Source organism: Taudactylus pleione, unplaced genomic scaffold, assembly GCF_031769625.1.
Source record: "Taudactylus pleione unplaced genomic scaffold, aTauple2 ptg000953l, whole genome shotgun sequence".
In the NCBI taxonomy this organism is placed as follows: domain Eukaryota; kingdom Metazoa; phylum Chordata; class Amphibia; order Anura; family Myobatrachidae; genus Taudactylus; species Taudactylus pleione.
The window spans coordinates 159,985-182,703 of record NW_028285354.1 but is presented as its reverse complement, the minus strand read 5'-3'; the positions used below and the strand labels follow the sequence as shown (position 1 = coordinate 182,703).

The following is a 22,719-nucleotide window of genomic DNA, read 5'->3' as shown; positions in this document are numbered from 1 at the left end:
TTCATATAAAAATCGGTGTATTTATATGGGACATATGCACTGTTTTATTGACAGATTTGCCTGGGGAAATTAACCGGAAAAGCTGTCATTCCGTAGTAAACGTGCGTCATTCCTTATTATGTGACATGTATAGTAGGGTACACTTATAGGCGGATGTACGTAGAAAAGGAAAAGTTTGTGCGCTGAAGGGATCATATAATAATCGGAGTCTTTATATGGACATATGCACTGTTTTAATGACAGATTTGCCTGGGGATGGCGACTGGAACAGCTGTCATTCCGTAGTAAACGTGCGTCATTCCTTATTATGTGACATGTATAGTAAGGTACATGTATAGGCGGATGTATGTAGAAAGGGAAAAGTTCGTTCGCTTAGGGGATCATATAAAAAGCGGTGTATTTATATGGGACATATGCACTGTTTTAATGATAGATTTGCCTGGGGATGGCGAATAAAACAGCTGTCATTCCGTAGTTAACGTGCGTCATTCCACATGTAAAATATGTGAAATCATCTTAGTAAGAAGTGTATAGAAGATATAGGGCCTGATTCAGAGCCGTTCGCTATTTGCGGTCGTTCGTTCAAAAACAAGGGGTGGCTATTCAAATGATCCGTTCGCAAATTGCAGTCTGTTCACACCTCTAAGTCTGAACGAGCGAGCAAAACATACGCTCTTTTATTTGATAAATACGCCCCCTGGCCGCTTGCACCATACGTCATGTCCGCTATTTATTAGATTAATCGAGTACATCGTACAGCGTATGAACTGCTCGCTATTCTTGTGGTTGGTTTTTTCAACCGCTATTTTGCGAGCAGTTCTGAGTTAAAAAAAACCCAGTGACGTGGTCAGTGACGCTGCTGTATTAATTATGCACACCCTTAAAACGCCCATTTTGACCTTTAAGCACGCCTGCGTTCGAATTCCACTCCCCCGTTTTCAAACACCTTCCCCTGTTACCACCCAGATACGCCTCAGTCTGTCACTCAAAATAGCAGGCACTCGCTATATAGCGTACAAACGATTTTCGGCCGCACTGACTGGCTCGCGCATGCGTACTAAAAACCGTACGCATGCGCAGATGTGCGAACATCGCTCGGAACGAGCGTACGGCCGCTAGCGAGCGGCTCTGAATGAGGGCCATAGTTCATAGGTTTAAGATTTTTTAAAATATTCCTAAAAGTTTAGGGCCTGATTCAGACCCACTCGCAAGCGGCTGTCCGCTCGCAAGTGGGTCGATGTTATGGACTGAGCATGCGCACGACGGAGGGAGCTCTGTTGTGCGCATGCGCCAGACGCGACGAGCGAAGGAAAGTCCTTCGCTCATTGTGTCCGATCAAAGGGGGCGTGCTGTCAATGTTGATTGACAGCACGCCCCCTTTGGTGGGCGTGCCGGGGGCGTGCCTCCCTGACGGGGGCGTTCCCACGGGAACGCCTCCCGTCAGAAGCCGGCCCATGTCAGTGGGAGTGATTTTGGCTCTGATAGAGCCAAAATCACTCCGGAGCTTGCGGTTGAAAACCTCAACCGCAGGCTCTGGGTCGCAATTTCGATGGTCGCGATGGTCTCGACCATCGCAAAGCACGCTCGTATAGCCTGTGGGTGGTGACCCACAGCTATACGAGCGTCCAGGAGGGACGCTCCATGAAAATGGAGCCCGGCCTTCAGAGCGTGCGCTCTGCTCAGAGCGTACGGCTCTGAATGAGGGCCTTAGTCTGCTCCCATAATAGTCAATTGGCATTCTTTTTCTTTAGACCAGCTTGTCATTCCTTTTAGTACGTCCCCTGTAGGGCCTGTAAGGAAGAAGATGCCATTTCACAAGATTTGCAACCATCAGTAATATCAGGCATAAATAGCATGGATGGAGTAAGCATTTGTTGCTAAATAGAAAGCATCGTCCTCAATAACTGATTACATCAGGGGCCGTGGTCTAGCTGACGTTTTGCGAAGGGACATTGTAATGTTGGCATCTTTGCCACTATGTCAGCCCGGCGTCCCAGAGTGATCATGTCCTCAGTGTGCGCCGCCATGTTGCTCCTCCTACACACGCGGTGATGATGACTGCGGGCAGTTGTTGCTGGCTGCGGCCGTACTTCACATGTCGCTGAAGAGGAAGAGACCGTGTGGAGGGGCCGATGACAGCCAGAGGAGGAAGCAGCCGGGGAACAGCAGCACCGGAGAACGCTATGTGCCGCCACCCACCAAGCGGAGAGCCGGGGTCAGCTTCGGAGAGGAGCATTTTCGGGAGACCGAGTGTTACATGGAGAACGGGCTGCGCAAGGTCCGTCCCTACTACTTCCACTTCGAGACGTACTGTAAGGGCCGCTGGCTGGGGAAGAGTCTGCTGCAGGTCTTCGCCTCTGAGTTCCGCTCGCAGCCGCTGGAGTACTATAGGCTGGCGGCCCAGGCCGGGAGGATGCGACTCAACCAAGTCGCTGTCACGGACCTGAGCATCGTGCTGAAGGTGAGGCCTGGCGTCCGTCCCTGGGTGATCCCCGCTTACCTATTATTGCTCCGCTAAACTTCATAGCCGATCTCATGCATCACATAATTGGAGACTTCACCCCCCTCCCTCCTCATTCATACGGGTGTTGAGAAGTTACTTAAGGGATGTTCTAAAAGGATCATTCCATTTACTATGCTAGGGGGCGATTCAAATGTGTCTGCGCGTCTGATTGCCATTCAGTTTAAACAGGGCGATATTTAATTGTTCTAGCGATAGGCGCACATTTCGCGCTGGTCGTACCCAAACAGACCGGGTTAGTCACGCAAAATGGTTAAACCCTTCTAAACTATTGGGCGCGACAAGGACAATGGGTGGGATGTCCTAAAGGAAAAATGCGGTAAAAACTCAGTTTTCTGGGGTTTTACCGCATTTCCATATGTACTAAGCCCTGGCCACCCTTTTTTCGGCTCGGAGTGTAACGCCAGAAAAACCTGGCGTTACCCTATAGAAGCCTATGGGCTTTGTATCACACCTCGCTCCCAACGCGCCGCTGTCGCCCAGTGTTGGCCCCCACTCAACTGCATTCCATTGTCACCGGCCCGCCTCCTCCTAATCATCTTCCGGGTGTAGGGAGGAGGAGGAGGAGCCCGGGGCTTCCTGCACATGTGACCAGCAGGAAGCTCCCTGGGCTTGGAGGGGGCGGGGTCCCACGGAGACCCTGTCACCTGGCGTCGGCTATTTCGCAAAGGGCAGCTCTTCTCGCAAGAGTTATCCTTAGCGATACTAATCGCATATGGTAGTACATATGCGATTAGTAAGGTTGCGGTGACTGGCGGAATGGTCACCGCAACCTTAGTGAATCCCGTCTAATGTGCAAACAGATCGACTTTTCGCACATTTCTGCTCGCCTCCTCAGGAGGGGGCGAGCAGAAATAATGGTCGCCCGAATGGAGCAACAATTGAATTTCTCCGTCGGGTGAAGGGTGCTCAAAAAGCAATTGAATTACTTTCTAGGTGTCGCTATATTTTGAAATTTAGGCCCGTATTCAATTAGCCATGAAAAGTCGGAATCCGCAAAAAGTATCGCCGATTGCGACTTTTTGCCAGGCGGAAACTTATCTCCGTATTAAGCGTACGCGAAAATGCAATGGATTAGGCGAAAAAGATTCGTCCCTGAAAAGGTGGAGAAAAAAGTGCAAAATCGCTATTTTGGGTGCAAAGGTGGGGAAACTACCCAGCACCCCTGGGACAGCCCCCCAAAGGATAACTGCGCCAAAAAAAAAAAAAAAAGTTTAAAAAAGTGAGGAACACCCCTAAAAAGCATTTTGAAAATGGGTGTGAAAAAGTGCAAAGTGGGTGTACAAACTTAAAAAGTAGCAAAATAGACTTTTGGGGGGTCTGCAAGTAGGGGCGAGGGGTTTTTTGATTGTAGATGCATGCCACAGGTGTTTTTTTTATGTTTTTTTTTTTTTTTTTTTTAACTTTAGCAACTTTAAACCATTCTTGTACCCATATTCAAGTACCCCAAATTTGACAGGGCTACTTATTTTCACCCCAAAAAAACTGCTTAATGCCATTCTTCAACACTTGTGCAAAGACGCTAATTAGAAGATATTGACACACCTTAAGTACCCCAAATAGCTTTAGTAGGGCTATTCGGGGGCATGTACGTTGATCCCCAATGTTAGTGCATCTTTTAGAGGGTGTCAGGCTGATTTCCCCAATTCTGTCAGCAATTTTCGCCTATTTTGCATTCGCCGGGTTGCATTTTCGCGTCTTTTGGAATTGAATACAGCGAATCGCGGGGACGCATGCAATAAGTTTCCGTCGCTAAAATACATGATGTAGGCGAAAATTCCGTAATGTGAAAAAGTATCGATAGTTGAATACGGCCCTTCATCTGAGAATTTGCAAACTACAGCAAGCACATAAACGTTTTAAATAATACTGTTTTCTATATGTTTCCAGTGGAATGATGACTATATCTTATTAATTTATGTGAGATGATGGTGTTTTAAACACTGATTTGTATACCTGGGACTATTTTCTATGTTTCATATTATTCTTATTATTATTATTTTTTTTAAAACTTACGGGGAAAGATGGTGTTTTAAACTCATATATAGGTACCTGGGACTGTTTTCTATGCGTTTCAAATTGGAAGATTACTATGAGGGGTATTCAATATGAAACGTTAACTTCACTGTCGAAGTTAACGTTTCATATCGGAGTTTTTACCTGCGTTAAAGTATCGGGCGCGCTCCCGCTTATCCCCGTATTCAATATAAAATTAACGAAAACGGGAACCTCCGAAGTTGGATTTGCGTAAAGTTACGAATTTTTCCATAAAAAAATTGTTAGACCCCCCCTAAAGTAGTAAAAACATGGGGGATCACTATGGGTACTCCCGTTTTAGCCTTTAAATGAAAGTCTGCGATTTAAATAGCCGCAGCAGGTGTTTTTTTCCCGACATTGAAGAAGTGTTGCAGAAGAGCACTTAGGTTATTTTTTTCATTTTTTTAAGTGGTCCCATCAAATTTGGGGTACATGAAAATGGGTACTAGCATATTTTTAAGTCCCTAAAGTAAATTTTAAAAAATTCTCCATTTGTGCACCTGCCGCTATAATTTTATTCTTCAAAACACCTGCCGCATACTTGCAGAATAGCCCTGAACCTATTTCCTTATTGTTAAACAATTTTTTTTCCCTTTTTTTTTTTTTTTTCCACCCCAATTTTTAAATTAAGTATTTTTGGGGTGTCCCTATTTTTTTTTGTAAACTTTTTTTGACACAGTTCTTTTTTAAATGTCATTCCCAGTGGTGCAGGCTATTTTTTTTTAAGCCTGCACCCCTAAACCCCAATTCTGCACTTTTTTTTCAACACCTATTCAATGGTGAAAAGTTATCCCTGTTTTTTATCAAAGACTTTTCAAAACTGCGATAAGTCTTTGAAATTGAATACGGTGTAAAAGTAAAACCTGCGATAATGACGTCATAAATTAACGCAAAAACGATGTTTTCGCTCCCATATTGAATACCCCTATAAATCTAGTCTTCATTCTAGCACCCTGCACCTGTCACAACCCATGCAGTTTCTCTTTCCTGACTGGGGTGTAACTCTCTTTTCTGGTGCTTCTAGCATACACTAGTCTGTGTATCAGAAGTTAGTTTTATCAGCTGAGTGTGCTTGAAGCACCAGAGCACATAGCGACAGCCCAGGCAGGAAAGAGGAAATGCACGGGTTGTGACAGGTGCAGGGTGCTAGAATGAACACTACTATCTATATTATATATGTGGGATAATGGCGTTTTCAGCACTGACATGTACCCTTAGGACTGTTTTCTATATCTTTTTAATGGGAAGATAGCTATTTCTTTTTTTTTATTGCAATACACAGAGCTTGGATGCAGTGAGCCAGTGATCACAAATACGCACTATAGCGCATATTTTACCCAGTATTGAGGACCGGGGATTCACTTTTGCAGAATGGGTCAGTCCCCGGGGATGCGCTCTGCTACGGCCAATCCCTGCCTCCTGAGTCGGCTGAGATTCTGTGCGCTGCAGCCAATAGGAACCTACTCTGTCTATCCCTTCAAAGCTGGAGGAAATATAATTTGCTGCCGCCATTCCTGCTATTTGGAGGCAGAGCCGGAGACATACCAAAGTGGAAGACCGGCAGCATTACACCTGCCCGGCATGCGCTGGCACGGACCAAGCATAGACAGTGTGCTACATGCCTGTGTGAATAGAAACTCGGCGGGAGGCATTTACAAATTGGTTCGTCCGATCACCACTCTCTCATGTGACCCGAGTCTATTCACAGTGAGCTCAGATTCCACACTGTACAGTCGGGAGCATAGTGTTCACTTTAGCTCCGGCGGCAGGCAGGGCACCGGAGCTAGAGAGGGCACCTTTGTGCGCGCGCCCGAATAGGGGGCGTGGCCATTGACAAGGGGGCGTGTCTATAAGACGCGTCCGCTTTTCGTCACTCTTGGGGGCATGCCTGACACTGACACGCTGGGCAGCCCCCAAGCACTGCAGACAGGGAGAATAGATGTCGGACGCATGCGCCCGGCGTCTATTCTCCGGCAGTGACCAGGTCACCGCACATTTCTCCACCCGCGGGACACTGCGACCCGCGGGTGAAGATGGCACCCGCAGGCTGTGAGGGCAGGGCGCTTTTTGCCTTCCAGAAGGAGGGCAGGGCGCTGCACCCCGCTAAAACAGCCTAGCGGGAACGCTAGGAGCAGAAGGGCCGAGGGAAAGAGCGACCGATGCACAACAGGCCGGGCTCATTTTAACACTTCGGGCCGGCCGCTGTTATTTGCATAGTAGGACAGTGCAGACGCGCAGCCCCGTCCCCTTATTATGTGCGGCCAGAAGCACAGTGGAGATATGAGGCCCCGCCCCCAGTCTCTTGTCTCCCCTGCCTGAGGACAGTGCGGTCATAGGCTAGAGTGTCAGCCTGTTTTTGAATAGCCAGTCAGGTGCCTGCTGTGAATGAGGGTGAGTACCGCAGCACACCTGGCCCAAGCAGTTCCCGGCTTTCTGCCTCTAATCCCCGCTTCCCCTCTACCCCCTAATACCCGGTGTCACCCAGCCCCTTCTGCTCTCCCTGCCTATTCATCTTGTCCCCAGCTCCCCTCCACCTCCTCCTGTATGTGGCTCCCATTCCCCTTTAATACCTGGTGGCACCCAGCCCCTTCTCCCGTCCCTGCCTACTTCTCTCATCCCCAGCTCACCTCTACCATCTCCTGTATGTGGCTCCCATTCCTCTCTAATACCCGGTGGCACCCAGCTCCTTCTCCTATCCCTGCCTACCGCTCCTGCCCCTGGCTCCCCTCCCCGAATCCACTTGTCACCGGCTCCCCACCTCCTGCTCCTGTGCCCAGCTCTGCCTCCCACACATCAAGACAAGGAGCCAAATGGACCCGCAGCATGAGCGCAGCGGCCCCCGTCCAGCTCCCACAGAGTAAAAAGGACAGAAGAGTACACAGCTAGATGCAAATAATTCCTTGAGAATTTTTGTTCAAAGGTAAGAGAACAAAATCTTTTTAGTATATTTTTTAAAATGCATTTATTGGTTTGTGGTTTTTCATAGAATTATGCTGAATTTACAGATTCTGCATAAGTTTATGTGTCGCCGCTATGTAAGAAGAGTCTAATGCAGAAGATTTCACAGAAATCTCCTGCATAAGGCTAACTACAGCAGCAGACTTTAGTCCCCATTATTGTCAATGGGTACTGCAGTCTGACCTCTAGGTACAAACCCGATGCTATTTAGGGTATCAGATGGGTGGGCATTCTAGGGGTATGTGGACATGTGTGGTGGAATGTGGGGAGGACTGAAGGGTATATGGGAAGCTCTAAAGCATAAATTATGATGGGACCCAGAAATGGTCAAACAGGACCCCATTTTTTTAAAGTGGCGAGTCCTGGGACCCACATATTTTGTCGCTCAGTGCGATCACTGGTGGGCAACGCCATCCTTAGATGGCGTTACCCAATAGAAACCTATGGGCTTGTATATGCATGCCCCCCTGATCCCACACCCCACGGTGCGTGCGTCACTCGACGCATATGCAGGAGGATTCCTGAGTCCTAAGGTATACACTTCTGCACTTTAAACACCATCATATAGCCATCTTCTCACTGGAAACATATAGAAAACCGTCCCAGGTATACAAATCTGTGCTTAAAACGCCATCATCCCACATAAATTTAAATATAACTTTATTCAATTTATAATACAGAATATATTGCTGCAGTATAGTATTACCCTCTAAGCCATGTTTTATGTACACGTTGATCTACACTGTTACAATATAAGGTGCATCATCCCATATTTATTATAAGTGATATGAATATTAGAATTCACTAAGGGGGTCAGTATTGCCACGTTTGTATTTGTCTTACCATACATACATTCATTAAAAACGTTATATGGTGTTTATTATTTAAAACTGAAATGTAGTTCAGAAATAGTGACATCCAGTGTCTCGGAGGTGAACTGCAGGCGATCATCCCGATCATCTGTTTCCCAAATCTTTCTTTTACTACATCTGTTGCTTAAAAAAAATAACTATATGCCCTAAAGCAAAAAACATATTTTTTCTATTTATACCCTGCCGTCTGTTGTATGTTTCTATAGGACCACATTTCTCACTCTGGGTACCATTTATCAATGATTTATTACCGTGTAATATTTTGTTTAGTATCACAGTGATACAAACAAATATGTTGCTGGGATTAACGTAACTTGTCCAGCGTTGGTATCCTCCTTGGATGGGTCCTCTACTCTAACTGGCCGCTTACCACTGCCAGCAATAGGCTGGTGAGTAATGAGCATGCAGGTTACCCATTTAGCAAAGTTTGGAAGGCCTTGCTGAAGTCTGAAAAGCTGTTACTGGCTCCTCATTGTCAGCAGGAAAGTACTGCGGCACAGACGCCATCTATAGATAGCATAAGCATTGCAGTGACAAATAGCGGTAATGTAAGCTTACTATTGTTTTTTAAATACTGGAGGACATAAACCAAAGGTTCCCAAACGCGGTCCTCAAGGCTCCCCAACAGTTCAGGTTTTAGAGAGATCCATGGTTGAGCACAGATGACTTAGGGCCTGATTCAGAGCCGGACTTATTAACGCTCGCTCGTCCAGAAAATAGGGGTGGCTATTCAAATGAACCGTTCGCTCTTTGCGGTCTGTTCACGCCTCTAGGTCTGAACGAGCGTACAAAACTTGCGGTCGTTTTTTAGGAAACTACGCCCCCTGGCCGCTCGCATCCTACGTCATGTCCGCTATTTATTAGATTAATCGAGTACATCGAACAGGGTATGAACTGCTCGCTATTCTTGTGGTTGGTTTTTGCTACCACAATTTTGCGAGCAGTTCTCGCTATAAAATAACCCAGTGACGTGGTCAATGACGCTGCTGTTTTAAATATGCACACCCATAAAACGCCCGTTTTGACCTTTAAGCACGCCTGCGTTCTGATCTCCACTCCCCGTTTTCAAGCACCTTCCCCTGTTACCACCCACATACGCCTCTTTCTGTCACTCAAATTAGCAGGCATTCGCTATTTTGCGAGCACATGAATTTCGACCGCACTGACTGGTTCGCGCATGCGTATAACGATCCGTACGCATGCGCAGTTGGGCAAACATCGCTCAGAGCGAACGAGCTGCCGCTTACGAGTGGCTCTGAATCAGGCCCTTAATTAGTACCTCAGTGAATTTGATTTAACCACCTGTGCTTAACCATGGATATGTCTAAAGGCCCCCATACATCTCAGAGATTGATTGCAGCAATCGTGCAATTTGCAATCGATTGTGTTTAAAAATCTTTCCCTTTTTCAATCGATTGCAGAATTGCCACAATCGATTGAAAAAGGGAAAGATTTTTATACACAATCGATTGCAAATTGCACGATTGCTGCAAGCAATCTGATGTATGGGGGCCTTTAAACCTGACCTGTTTGGGAGCCTCGAGGACCCGTTTGGGAACCTCTGACATAACCCCTTTAACGAGTGCTGAAGGGGTTAGGGGCAGTCCTCAGCGAACCCTAAGGCTGGGTGCACACATTTTATTAACGACCAGCAATTGTGCCGATGGACAGGGTGATTACCCTTTGCCCCGGACCAGCGGAGATTGCCAGCACACACTGGGCGATGTAATGAACTACGGAAAGATACCTTGTTGCACGTGGCCATTTTCCCGGCTACTTTTCTACTACATCCATTATAGATACGCCGTTGACTGTATGTAATTATTGCATAGTCCAGCATTACACTACTATTGGAAACCTGAGCTTTAGTAGCTCTGACTCCAGTCTATAAACTTAAACATGCTAAGAAAGGAGGTTCTGCAGGCGGTTTAAATTTTGACGATAATGGAAAGCTTTTCCTAATGCTTGATACAATACTTAGTGTTGACTTGTACCGATGCCTGTGTAGTAGATATACATTTATAAAATTATTAAACAAATCAAGGTGCTGAAACAGCAGTGTTCGTTGGCAGCATAAAGCAAACTAAGGGGTCAGTATTAAGTGCAAAGGGTGCGAGTTGCTTTTGGAACCTTTGCGGCCCGCCCCGAGCCCTATGGGGCTGCGAGCAAAATTCAGCGAATCTAGGCGAGTTCATCGCGGCTAATACGATTGACACCTAAGACCTACAGTTTTTTGCAAAAGTATTCGTACCCTTTGCATTTTTCATGTTTGTTGCCTCACAACCTGGAATTAAAATGGATTGTGTGAAGGTGTGCATCATTTCATTCACAGAACATGCCTACAACTGTGAAGTTGTGTTTTTTTTTTTTTTTTCTATTGTGAGTCAAACAACATTTAGGACAACATAACAGAAAACTTCAGCGTGCATATCTATACCCCCCCCTAAAGTCAGTACTTTGTCAAGCCACCTTTTGCCGCAATTACAGCTGCAAGTCACTTTGGATAAGTCTCTATGAGCTATATGCCACATCTTGCCCCTTGGATTTTTGCCCATTCCTCAAGGCAAAACTGCTCCAGCTCCTTCATGTTGGATGGTTTCCGCTTGTGAACAACAATCTTCAACTCTGACCACAGATTCTCAATTGGATTGAGATCTGGGCTTTGACTAGGCCATTCCAACACATTTAAATGTTTCCCCTTAACCCACTCCAGTGTTGCTTTAGCAGTATGCTTCAGGTCATTGTCCTGTTGGAAGCTGAACCTCCGTCCCAGTCTCAAATCACAGGCAGACTGAAACAGGTTTTACTCAAGAATATCCCTGTATTTAGCACCATCCATCTTTCCCTCGACTCTAATCAGTTTCCCAGTCCCTGCTGCTGAAAAACATCCCCACAGCATGAAGCTGCCACCACCATGTTTCACTGTGGTGATGGTGTTCTTGGGATGTGTTAGGTTTGCGCCAGACATAGTGTTTTCCTTGGTGGCCGAAAAGTTAAATTTTAGTCTCCTCTGACCAGAGCACCTTCCTCCATACATTTGGGGAGTCGCCCACATGCCTTTTGGCAAACTCAAATCATGTCTTCTTATTTTTATCACTAAGTAATGGCTTTTTTCTGGCCACTCTTCCATAAAGCCCAGCTCTATGGAGGGTATACGTTCAGGAAGCCGGTGGACGGAATGCCAACCGCCGGCTTCCAGACACTGTTATCTCGACTAGGCACGAATGACAGGCGTCTAAATTTAGACGCCTGTCATTTGACCGACGTCTGGAGACCGGCACCCGGCATGCCGATCGAGCAGATGCCGGGCCCCGCAGCGGACAGCTGCGGGGGAGGGTTAGGTTTAGGGCTCCCGGGGGGGACTTAGGGTTAGGCACCACCAGGGAGGTTAAGGTCAGGCTAGGGGAAGGGGGTGTTAGGGTTAGGCACCCCCGGGGGAGGTTAGGGTTGGTGGCGGGGAAGGGGGGGTTAGGTTTAGGCACTGGGGGGGAAGGTTAGGGTTAGTCAATACTTACCTAGGGACGATCATTATTTCTTCCTCTGTCAACCAGGCGCTGTCGGGATTTGAACTGCAGGCAAGGGGTAATTCATACCGATTCCCTATGGAGTGTACGGCTTATTGTGGTCACATGCACAGATACACCAGTCTCTGCTGTGGAACTCTGCAGCTCCTTCAGGGTTACCTTTAGTCTCTGTGCTGCCTCTCTAATTAATGCCCTCCTTGCCCAGTCTGTGAGTTTTGGTGGGCGGCCGCCCTCTCTTGGCAGGTTTGTTGTGGTACCATGTTCTTTCCATTTGATGATGATGGATTTGATGGTGCTCCGGGGGATCATCAAAGATTTGGATTTTTTTTTTATAACGCAGCGCAGAATTGTACTTCTCAACAACTTTGTCCCAGACTTGTTTGGAGAGCTCCTTGGTCTTCATGATGTGAAGCCTCTTGCTTAGTGGCGATGCAGCCTCTGGTGCCTTTTAGAGAAGGTGTGTTTATACTGACAGATCATGTGACACTTAAGGTGCATACACACAACGATTTTTTGAACGATTAACGATATCATGTATTGTTCAATCGTTAAAATAATCGTTCACTTTCTGAGTTAAAACGATGAACGATTATCGTTCATGTGCGTTCGCGTTTGTAGTTCAGTCAGACTGACCAACTCAACGATTTACAGTAAGGGAATATGCAAAAATCGTTTGTAGTTAAAAAAAAATCGTTCATTACATTTAGTAAATGAACGATTTTAGTTAACTATTTTTGATCATTTACTAAATTGTGTGTGTATGCAGCTTTAGATTTCACACAGGTGGATTTAATTTCACTAATTATGTGACTTCTGAAGGTAATTGTTTGCACCAGAACTTTTGAGTGGCTTCATAGCAAAGGGGGTGATTACATATGCACATGCCAATTTTTAGAATTTTATTTATAAAGATTCTTTTTTTATGTTTTTCTCATTTCACTTCACCAAATTAGACTATTTTGTGCAGATCCATCACATAACATTCAGATTACAACCTGTAATGTATTTATTTTTTTAATGTAACAAAAAGGTAAAAAGCCAAGAGGGGTGAATACCTTTGCAAGGCACTGTATATAATAAACACCCTTCCGGACTCTATACCTAACAACAACTCCATTAGGAGATTAAGGCCCTGATTCAGACCCGCGAGCGGACACGAGCGGCTGTCCACTCGCAAGTGGGTCGATGTTCTGCACTGAGCATGCGTACGACGGAGGGAGCTCCGTCGTGCGCATGCGCCAGACGCAACGAGCGAAGGAAAGTCCTTCGCTCGTTGTGTCTGATCAAAGGGGGCGTGCTGTCGATGTTGATTGACAGCACGCCCCCTTTGGTGGGCCTGCCGGGGGCGTGCCTCCCTGACGGGGGCGTTCCCACGGGAACGCCTCCCGTCAGAAGCCGGCCCACTGACATCACTAGTGATGTCAGTGGGAGTGATTTTGGCTCTGATAGAGCCAAAATCACTCCGGGGCTTTCGGTTGAAAACCTCAACCGCAGGCTCCGTCTCGCAGTTTCGATGGTCGCGATGGTCAAGACCATCGCGGCCATCAAACTGCACGCTCGTATAGGCTGTGGGTGGTTACCCACAGCTATACGAGCGTCCAGGAGCACGCTCCATTTTCATGGAGGGCGGCCCTCATTCAGAGCGTGCGCTCTGCTCAGAGCGTACGGCTCTGAATGAGGGCCTAAATTTCATTTAATTTGCTGACTGCTGCTACAAGTTCAAATGTTGGATACATAAATATTCTTGAGATCCCAATTCAGTTGTGATCCAAAATATAGTGTACCTCTGAAATCCTGCTGATGTATTCATACGAAATACATGAGAATATATAGTCATATCCTCAATATAATTACCCTATTGGTGGCCACCTCTCTGGTGGAGTGTGAGATACATTTTATCTAGGGTATTGGCTGGTCAGAGGCCCATATCCAGTGATCCTTTAGCGCATTTTGTAAAAAAAAATGTTAACAAGCCAGTCTGAATTCTAATCTGTCTTTTACTTGTTTGGTTTGTAGGATAATGATTTCCTCAGGAACACAGTGCATCGCCATGAGCCTCCCGTAACTGCGCAGCCCCTGCACATCCTGGCTGAGAATGATGAGATTGTGGCAGTGGACAAACCATCCTCTCTGCCCGTCCATCCCTGTGGTCGATTCCGGCACAACACAGTTATTTTTATACTGGGCAAAGAGCACAATTTGAAACCGCTTTACACTATCCACCGCTTGGATCGTTTGACGTCTGGTGTGCTTGTGTTTGCCAAAACTCTGGAAGTGTCCAAGAAGTTGGCTGAACAAGTGCGAGAGAGGCAGGTGAGCTGCACGAAATGTCTGATTCCAGAAACTATCACTGTTAAACTACTTTTTTTTTTTTTTATATATAATCTCTCTTAAGATATACTGTTGATCAGAAAGGTAGAAGCTGTGAAGGTGGGTATATCTAATAGGGTACACATTTGTAAAAAAAAACTAATTACAGGTAGGTACGTCCAAGTTTTACATTTAAAAATATCACAACTTTAAATCCTGTGGCAAACTAGTAACTCTTACAAAGTTGTACAATAGTAAATGACCCCCCCTAGGTTGGGCATTATTGTGAGTCTACTGCAGGTAGATGAGATGTTGTTTTCTTCTTTCTACTACCAACATGCACACAAATAGTGCATGCACTCACCTTAAGAAGAACCTTTTAGTTGATACTTGCATAAAGATACATAAAGTTCTTGTCATTACATTCAAAGGGGGTATTGTCCCCTATTCCAACTAAATTTCACTGACGTTTGTAATTAAGCACACGGCCGCCTTCTGCAGCTCGTCGATACAGGTAATCAAATTGCAACTACACTGATGAATATACATAAAATCATGGCCTGGAAGATCTACACTATACCCTCTTGCTAATGGCGGGTTTTCTCCCTTTGTAAACAGGTTAATTTGTCTCCTTTTGCCATTGCGAATAGCGAAACTTTCACCATTCCTTTATTTCACATATAACCATTTTAAAATGACTATTGTTACTTTATAACTAAACCCCAAGTTTTGTTTTATTAAAATTTGGGCTGTAGTATGTGATATTTAACTTTTCTTTTCTTTTTTTTGTGATTGTAGATATTTAAATTTAGAGCCCAAAAATGAAGACTGCTTTTTTATTTTTTTACATGAAAAAGTGGTAGATTTTTCCTGCATAACTTGGAGAACTGGAGAAGTAGATACTGATTTTAACTCTCATTCAGCTGCGTCTGCCATGTACGTGGATACCACATGGAAATGGAGTATTTGTGGGGTGTTTTTTTTTGTTTTTTTTTTACAAGTGGACTTTGACTGGGGCAGATTGTCAGCTATAAAATGAGCAGGGACCATACTGATTAGTCCCTGACTGTTGCTGTATGATCAAAGGGCCTGACCGCTAGAACAAATTGGGCAATAGCAGTAGCTGGGCTTTCTCTTCTAGACTCTTCTACAGCAGGTTCCACAGTATATTTACTACACACATATTAGAGGCAGCACAGTTGGTGTAGAGGTTAGCATTACTGCCTCTCAGAACTGCAGTCATGAGCTCAATTACCGCTCATATTGCCTGATTCAGCAGTGGACTCGAAAGCAGTCGCAGCTGCGGTTCCGCACAGAACGCAGCTGCGAAAATATGCTAAACCTTACCCGAGCATGGAGACGCCCACTGCTGCCTTCTCATGTCCTGTATAATCATCGGTAACATCGATGCACAGCAGGCAGTCACAGAGTCTAAGCAGCTCACCTTACACGCAGAGCACTCTCATGTTGCAATATCGGTCGCAGTTGCTAATTTATGCTCGCCCATGAAACAGCGTTTAAACGGTCTGACACGCCTGTGTTTTCCTAGCCACCCCCCTCCCCCAACTGCTGACTACCTGTCACTCACTTTGCGAGTGAAATCTCTGTGCAAACGTATTCTCAAAACAATGGCGACATGTGTGCAGTGCAGCTTATATGCATGCGCAATGGCAAACTCCCTAGATCTGCGGAAATATTGGCATTGCGACCTCTGCTGAATCAGGCCCAAAGATGTCTAGTGTCAGCATGATCTTAATCTGGGTACACACTATACGATCCGTCATACGATATATAAGTTCCGCTGCGGATCATGCAGTGTGTACGTCCAATTTGTCGTACGCGATGGTCGTTCATCGTAACATACCATCTGCTGTTCTGCACAGCAGATGGGACAAAGCAGTGAATGACACCATGCAGCATGTAACAATATATTGCACCATCATACACCGGAACATGTTGTGTGTGTGCAATATATCGTTACATCGCTGGGTACACACATTGTATAGTGTGTACCCAGCTTTAGGCATTGTGTTTGTTAATTCAAGAACTGGTTGCCATTAATCTACAGTACTTGGCCGTGGAGCCATTCACTGACATCGATAGTGACCTACAGTCAGGTGCATAAATATTGGGACATTGACAGAATTTTCATATTTTGGCCTCTATTCACCACCATAATGGCTTTGAAATTAAACAAACAAGATGTGCTTTAACTGCAGACTTTCAGATTTAATTTGAGGGTAATTACATCAAAATCAGGTAAACGGTGTAGGAATTACAACGGTTTCTATATGTGCCTCCCACTTTTTAAGGGGCCAAAAGTAATGGGACAAACTAAACAAACCTAAATCTAACTTTCACTTTTTAATACTTTGTTGCAAATCCTTTGCAGGCAATTACAGCCTGAAGTCTGGAACGCATAGACATCACCAGACGCTGGGTTTCATCCCTGGTGATGCTCTGCCAGGCCTCTACTGCAAATGTCTTCAGTTCCTGCTTGTTCTTGGGGCATTTTCCCTTCAGTTTTGTCTTCATCAAGTGAAATGCATGCTCAATCGGATTCAGGTCAGGGGATTGACTTGGCCATTGCATAACATTCCACTTTTTAGCCTTAAAAAACTCTTTGGTTGCTTTTGCAGTATGCTTCGGGTCATTGTCCATCTGCACTGTGAAGCGCCGTCCAATGAGTTCTGAAGCATTTGACTGAATATGAGCATATAATAATGCCCGAAACACTTCTGAATTCATTCTGCTGCTTTTGTCAGCAGTCACATCATCAATAAATACAAGGGAACCAGTTCCATTGGCAGCCATACATGCCCACGCCATGACACTACCACCACCATGCTTCACTGATGAGGTGGTATGTTTTGGATCATGAGCAGTTCCTTTCCTTCTCCATACTCTTCTCTTCCCATCACTCTGGTACAAGTTGATCTTTGTCTCATCTGTCCATAGGATGTTGTTCCAGAACTGTAATGGCTTTTTTTAGATGTTGTTTGGCAAACTCTAATCTGGTCTTCCTGTTTTTGTGGCTCACCAATGGTTTACATCTTGTGGTGAACCCTCTATATTCACTCTTGTGAAGTCTTCTCTTGATTGTTGACTTTGACACATATACACCTACCTCCTGGAGAGTGTTCTTGATTTGGCCAACAGTTGTGAAGGGGTTTTTCTTCACCAGGGAAATAATTCTGCTGTCATCCACCAGTTGTTTTCCGTGGTCTTTTGGTGTTGCTGAGCTCTCCGGTGCGTTCTTTCTTTTTAAGAATGTTTCAAACAGTTGATTTGGCCACACCTAATGTTTTTGCTATCTCTCTGATGGGTTTGTTTTGATTTTTCAGCCTAATGATGGCTTGCTTCACTGATAGTGACAGCTCTTAGGATCTCATATTGAGAGTCGACAGCAACTGATTCCAAATGCAAATGTCACACCTAGAATCAACTCCAGACCTTTTACCTGCTTAATTGATAATGAAATAACGAGGGAATAGCCCATACCTGTCCATGAAATAGCTTTTGAGTTGATAGTCTCATTACTTTTGGCCCCTTAAAAAGTGGGAGGCACATATAGAAACCGTTGTAATTCCTACACCGTTCACCTGATTTGGATGTAATTACCCTCAAATAAAATCTGAAAGTCTGCAGTTAAAGCACATCTTGTTTGTTTCATTTCAAAGCCATTGTGGTAGTGAATAGAGCCCAAAATATGAAAATACTGTCAGTGTCCCAATATTTATGCACCTGACTGTATTACAAGACTGTTAAGCACTTGCTTTAATAATATTTTTACATTTATTTATTAACATCTGTTTGTAGGGATGAGTAGTTTGGTATGAAGTCTTAAATTCAAAAGACTGGTTCCCAACTTCTGACATGCTCCACTCCCAAAAACATAAGTTACGCTTTTGTGAAATTTGAGGTTCAGCAACTAATTTTGGCTATTGTAAGAAGCTACAGAGTATATTTAGAAACAGAACTAAGATACAGCATGACTATTAATAGTCCCCGTTTTCTCTTTGCACAGGTGGAGAAGGAGTATGTGTGCAGAGTGACTGGTGAGTTTCCAGAAGAGAGTGTGATCTGCGAGGAGCCTATAATGGTTGTGTCCTATAAGATTGGTGTATGTCGTGTAAACCCAAAAGGAAAACCCTGCAAAACTGTCTTTCAAAGACTTGGCTACAATGGCAAGTCCAGTGTGGTTAAATGCTTCCCTTATACCGGCCGTACACACCAAATCAGAGTCCACTTGCAGTATTTAGGGCATCCTATTGTCAATGATCCAGTATACAATACAGAAGCTTGGGGTCCCAACAGAGGCAAAGATGGTGACATTAACAAAACCAATGAAGAACTGTTGCGATCTCTGATAGAGGAACATAAGTCTAAGCAGAGTCTGGACATCTTGGATATTGCAGAAGAGGATCTTCATCTAACCGTGACAAGTAAGGAAAGTGAAGGTGAGCCACACTGCTCACAGACTGTATCACATGACACTATGCCAGTGGGCAGAGACCCAACACATGTCCATCCTACTAAGGAAGCAACTTTAAATGTGAGCTGTGATGACCTAAACAATGATAAAGAAGGCACTAGTGATGCATCTGAAATCGGTAAAGGGTTAATAGACTCTCTCTGTGAGGAATGCAGGCTTATAAGGGCTGAGCCTTCTCCCAAAGAGTTGGTCATGTATCTTCATGCTTTACGGTATAAGTGGGCTGATTTTGATTTTTCCACTGAACTACCTGAATGGGCAAAAGATGACTGGATAGAGGACTGAAAGCAGAAACAATCGGGAAACTTCTTTTTTTTTTTATTGCTTTCAAAGGGATTTCTAATAAATCACTTATTTAATTTATAAGAAATCATTTGTGACTTGTTTATAACTTGGTAAAGTACAACTCACCCCTACACCTAAATATTCATTAGACGTGATCCGCTACAGAGTGCAGCGCTTTCCTGCAGGGTTTCTGTTTTTTGGGGCCAAATTCATGCAGTTCTCTACCTACACCCAGACCACAGATTTATACTAATTACTTTCATATTTGAATTAGTATTGCGTATATTGGGTGTATGCCGAGATCTGTATGAATTTACATCCCTCCTCCAAATAGTAACCATGCCTTTTATGTATGCAGCTGACTGTTGGGGTGTATTTTGCAGACCTAACAAGGGTAACTGGATCATTTCTTGCACTGCTAGCAGTAAAGATACTGCTGATCAGGTGTCCGTTTCCCAAGGGCAGATCTCCTCTTACTCAATAATTTTGCCATGATTTGAACTCTTAATTAACTCGTATTAACAGGACAAACTATAAATGGTTCATAGAACTGCTTTACCTATATATGGGACCTAAAATTGAGTATTAAGTTATGACCTTAACACAGTGATTTCAAATCTAAGTCCAGGGTTAAGTCCTATTATTTGGTTATATTTGTTAACAAATATAGGTGCACTTTCTGTACAATAAATGACGGCTTCAAACTAAAGTTGGGCTAAAACCAAACTAGTTATTTGTAATAATAAAGTAGGCCCAGTTGTTACTTTGTAGTATATTCTTTATCTTTATAACTAGAATAATCAACCATTCAGTGCCCATTTACAGTATGGCTTGCTTCACTGATAGTGACAGCTCTTTGGATCTCATATTGAGAGTTGACAGCAACTGATTCCAAATGCAAATGTCACACCTAGAATCAACTCCAGACCTTTTACCTGCTTAATTGATAATGAAATAACGAGGGAATAGCCCATACCTGTCCATGAAATAGCTTTTGAGTTGATAGTCCCATTACTTTTGGCCCCTTAAAAAGTGGGAGGCACATATAGAAACCGTTGTAATTCCTACACCGTTCACCTGATTTGGATGTAATTACCCTCAAATTAAATCTGAAAGTCTGCAGTTAAAGCACATCTTGTTTGTTTCATTTCAAAGCCATTGTGGTAGTGAATAGAGGCCAAAATATGAAAATTCTGTCAATGTCCCAATATTTATGCACCTGACTGTATATTCCCTTGTGGAGATTTCTACAAAGAAATACACATCTTCTATGTAAAGTATGGACGGTCACTCGTGTCCAAAGATTACTATCACGTCAAAAAATGTAAATGCGCATGTAAGCTAGTTATTGAACCGCATGAAGAACATTGTAGAGCAAGCCTATGGTGTAAAAGCTTCCCTATCATAAGGAAAAACCTAAATTTAAAAAAAAAAACTGGACAAATATCATTCGCAAATCTTTCAAGCTTATCTAGTAGGAAAGATATTTCTCCCTAAACAAACCAAGTCTAGTATGGTGTCTGGTCTGATAGATCTGTACTGTAATAGTCTAATGATGATGTACCCAAGAGTTGGAGAACGAAAAGGAGAGGGCAAAAAGAGGGAATAGAGCGCAGGTATTCATTAGGGATCAAATTCTATACATTTATTGAGCTCCTCGGAAACGAGGGACCTTAATTTGTGTATCCAGAAGTTTTCCCTAGTACACAGTCTCCTGAACCTATTACCTCCTCGATGGGTAGGCTTGATCCATTCAAACCCTAGAAGTGAGAGTTCGTGTTAATTTTTTCCATGCTGTTCCACAAAATGTTTAGAGAGGCCATGTGCACAGTATCCTTTTATGATATTCCTTCTGTGTTCAAGGAATCTCACTTTTAAGCATCACGAGGTTCTGCCTACATACATCAATTTACACTTGCAAATTAACACGTGTTTGCAGTTAATGAATGACTGTATCTCAAAAGACTCATCACCCCCAGATGTGTAAAAAGAATGTATGTTGTTCCTGATAAAGGAACAGGTGATGCAGTTTGAAGAGCCACATTTATAGCATCCCTTAACTTTACTCTGCATCCAGGACAAATGGGGAGCCAAAGATGGGGATTTAGTCTTATTTTTATCTACAAACTAGCTGGTGTACCCGGCGTTGCCCGGGATTTTAAGAATGTTTGTTTACACAGCATCCTCCAACAAACCTGTCCTTAGGCAGGCCTCACAAAGTGTGACAAACTTCCCCATCCACAGTCCTAAGGTCTTCGAAGGAAGTAGGACCTGTAATGGTGTAAAGCAAACTTGGGAGATAGAAGCATTCAAAATGTGTCGGATGTACAGTGTAAACACAGCCATTAGCTTCTGTTGCTCCGATACCAGGATGACCATCTACAGCGACTCCCTGTTTTCTGCGCAGAAAAACTTTGGGAGAAGCATTCCATGTGTAATATTTTGGCAGCTCACAGTACAGAAGGGTCCTTGCAAAGTCATCATTTTGACACAGTTGGAAGAAAGAAGTAAATGTTGCGTAATTTGGTATAGTCAGAGAGCGGAGAATGCTGGCAAAGACTGCTAAAGCTCTCCGATAATAAACATTAAGATCATGACAAAACACGACAACACAAAACGGGAATGTATATACTGGGCGTATTTTTGTTCTGTCTCTGAGCAGGCTATAAGCAATCCAGTACAGTATATTCTCATATGCTATCTCTGTGCTTGTTTTGTCATGTGCTTTACATTCTTCAGACGTACCCCCATTATATGTCATTCCCTACCCTAATCACATCACATGTATTCCAAACTATTGTATTTTCGAATTTATAAAACTTCTTCAGAGTCCACAGGGATACCATGAGGATAATGTGGTTGGAGAGATCCAGGCACCAACCAGTTAAAGCTTCAGCTTCCAGGATGCATCAGGTCGTCGTCCATATATACCCCCCCCCGACTCCCCCCCCCCCCCCAGCCACAGTCCTAAGCTTTTATTTTGTTTTTGGGTTGTCAGTACCAAGCGTCAGAATTAAGACGCATGTACTGCAACTCCATCTACCTCCGCCGGGCCGCAACACCAGTATCAGGGCTGGTGATTCCGGTTGGTCATGACAGAGCTTGCCAGCAGCAATGCTGGGGCCCGGGAATGCAACCGGACTCACGGAGATATCGGGTAAGGCGATTCCTCGCTTACAGAGAATCGCGGGCGGCAGTCCTTGTTTCCGGAGACGCATCGGAAGCTGCTGCAGTCAGGGCCCGGGAGCGTCTACATCCTCACTAGACCACTGGGGCCTTATTGTCTGATGCCAGGGATCGGCAGCAGGCGCTTCTGCCATGAGGCCAGCTTACCCGGCCAGGTGATGCAGTTTAGGGGAGGTGGGTACTCCCCCGGCAGCTCCGACCCAGACGCAGTCCCTACAAGTGTTTTGCGCGTCTTGGATCTCCGCCTACCCTCATGTAATGAGACGCCACGGTCCACTATCGGTGCGCTGCTGTAGCTTTTGGTCTCAGGAGGGTTTGGGTCAGTCTCCCTGTATACCTCTCCCTTGGTTAAGGTATATAGTGCTCTATATACTACCAGGGATGTAGTTAGGATGCCAGTGATCGAAATGCCGACCACCAGAATCCTGACCACTGAAAGCCCGGCATGGGACTAAAAATAGGTGTCTAAATACAGACGCCTATCATTAGCCCCACACCGAAATCCCGACGCCCGGCATACCGAACATAGGT

General features: G+C 44.6%; 1 protein-coding gene across 2 annotated transcripts in view; it reads left to right on the top strand.

Annotated features, from left to right (window-relative positions):
* The first annotated feature begins 1,953 nt into the window (after positions 1 to 1,953).
* Positions 1,954 to 22,719, top strand: part of LOC148473222 (pseudouridylate synthase RPUSD2-like) — an 80,899-nt gene continuing 60,133 nt past the window's right edge. Inside the window, exons 1-3 of one of the 2 annotated variants that reach the window (XM_088459928.1) lie at positions 1,974 to 2,461; positions 13,929 to 14,225; positions 18,250 to 19,135. In XM_088459928.1, coding sequence (XP_088316054.1) covers positions 2,096 to 2,461; positions 13,929 to 14,225; positions 18,250 to 19,002 — 1,416 coding nt within the window. In that variant the 5' untranslated portion in view covers positions 1,974 to 2,095 and the 3' untranslated portion in view covers positions 19,003 to 19,135. Of the gene's footprint in view, positions 2,462 to 13,928; positions 14,226 to 18,249; positions 19,136 to 22,719 lie in introns of those variants that run through there. The other variant, XM_088459929.1, reaches the window with a different exon arrangement.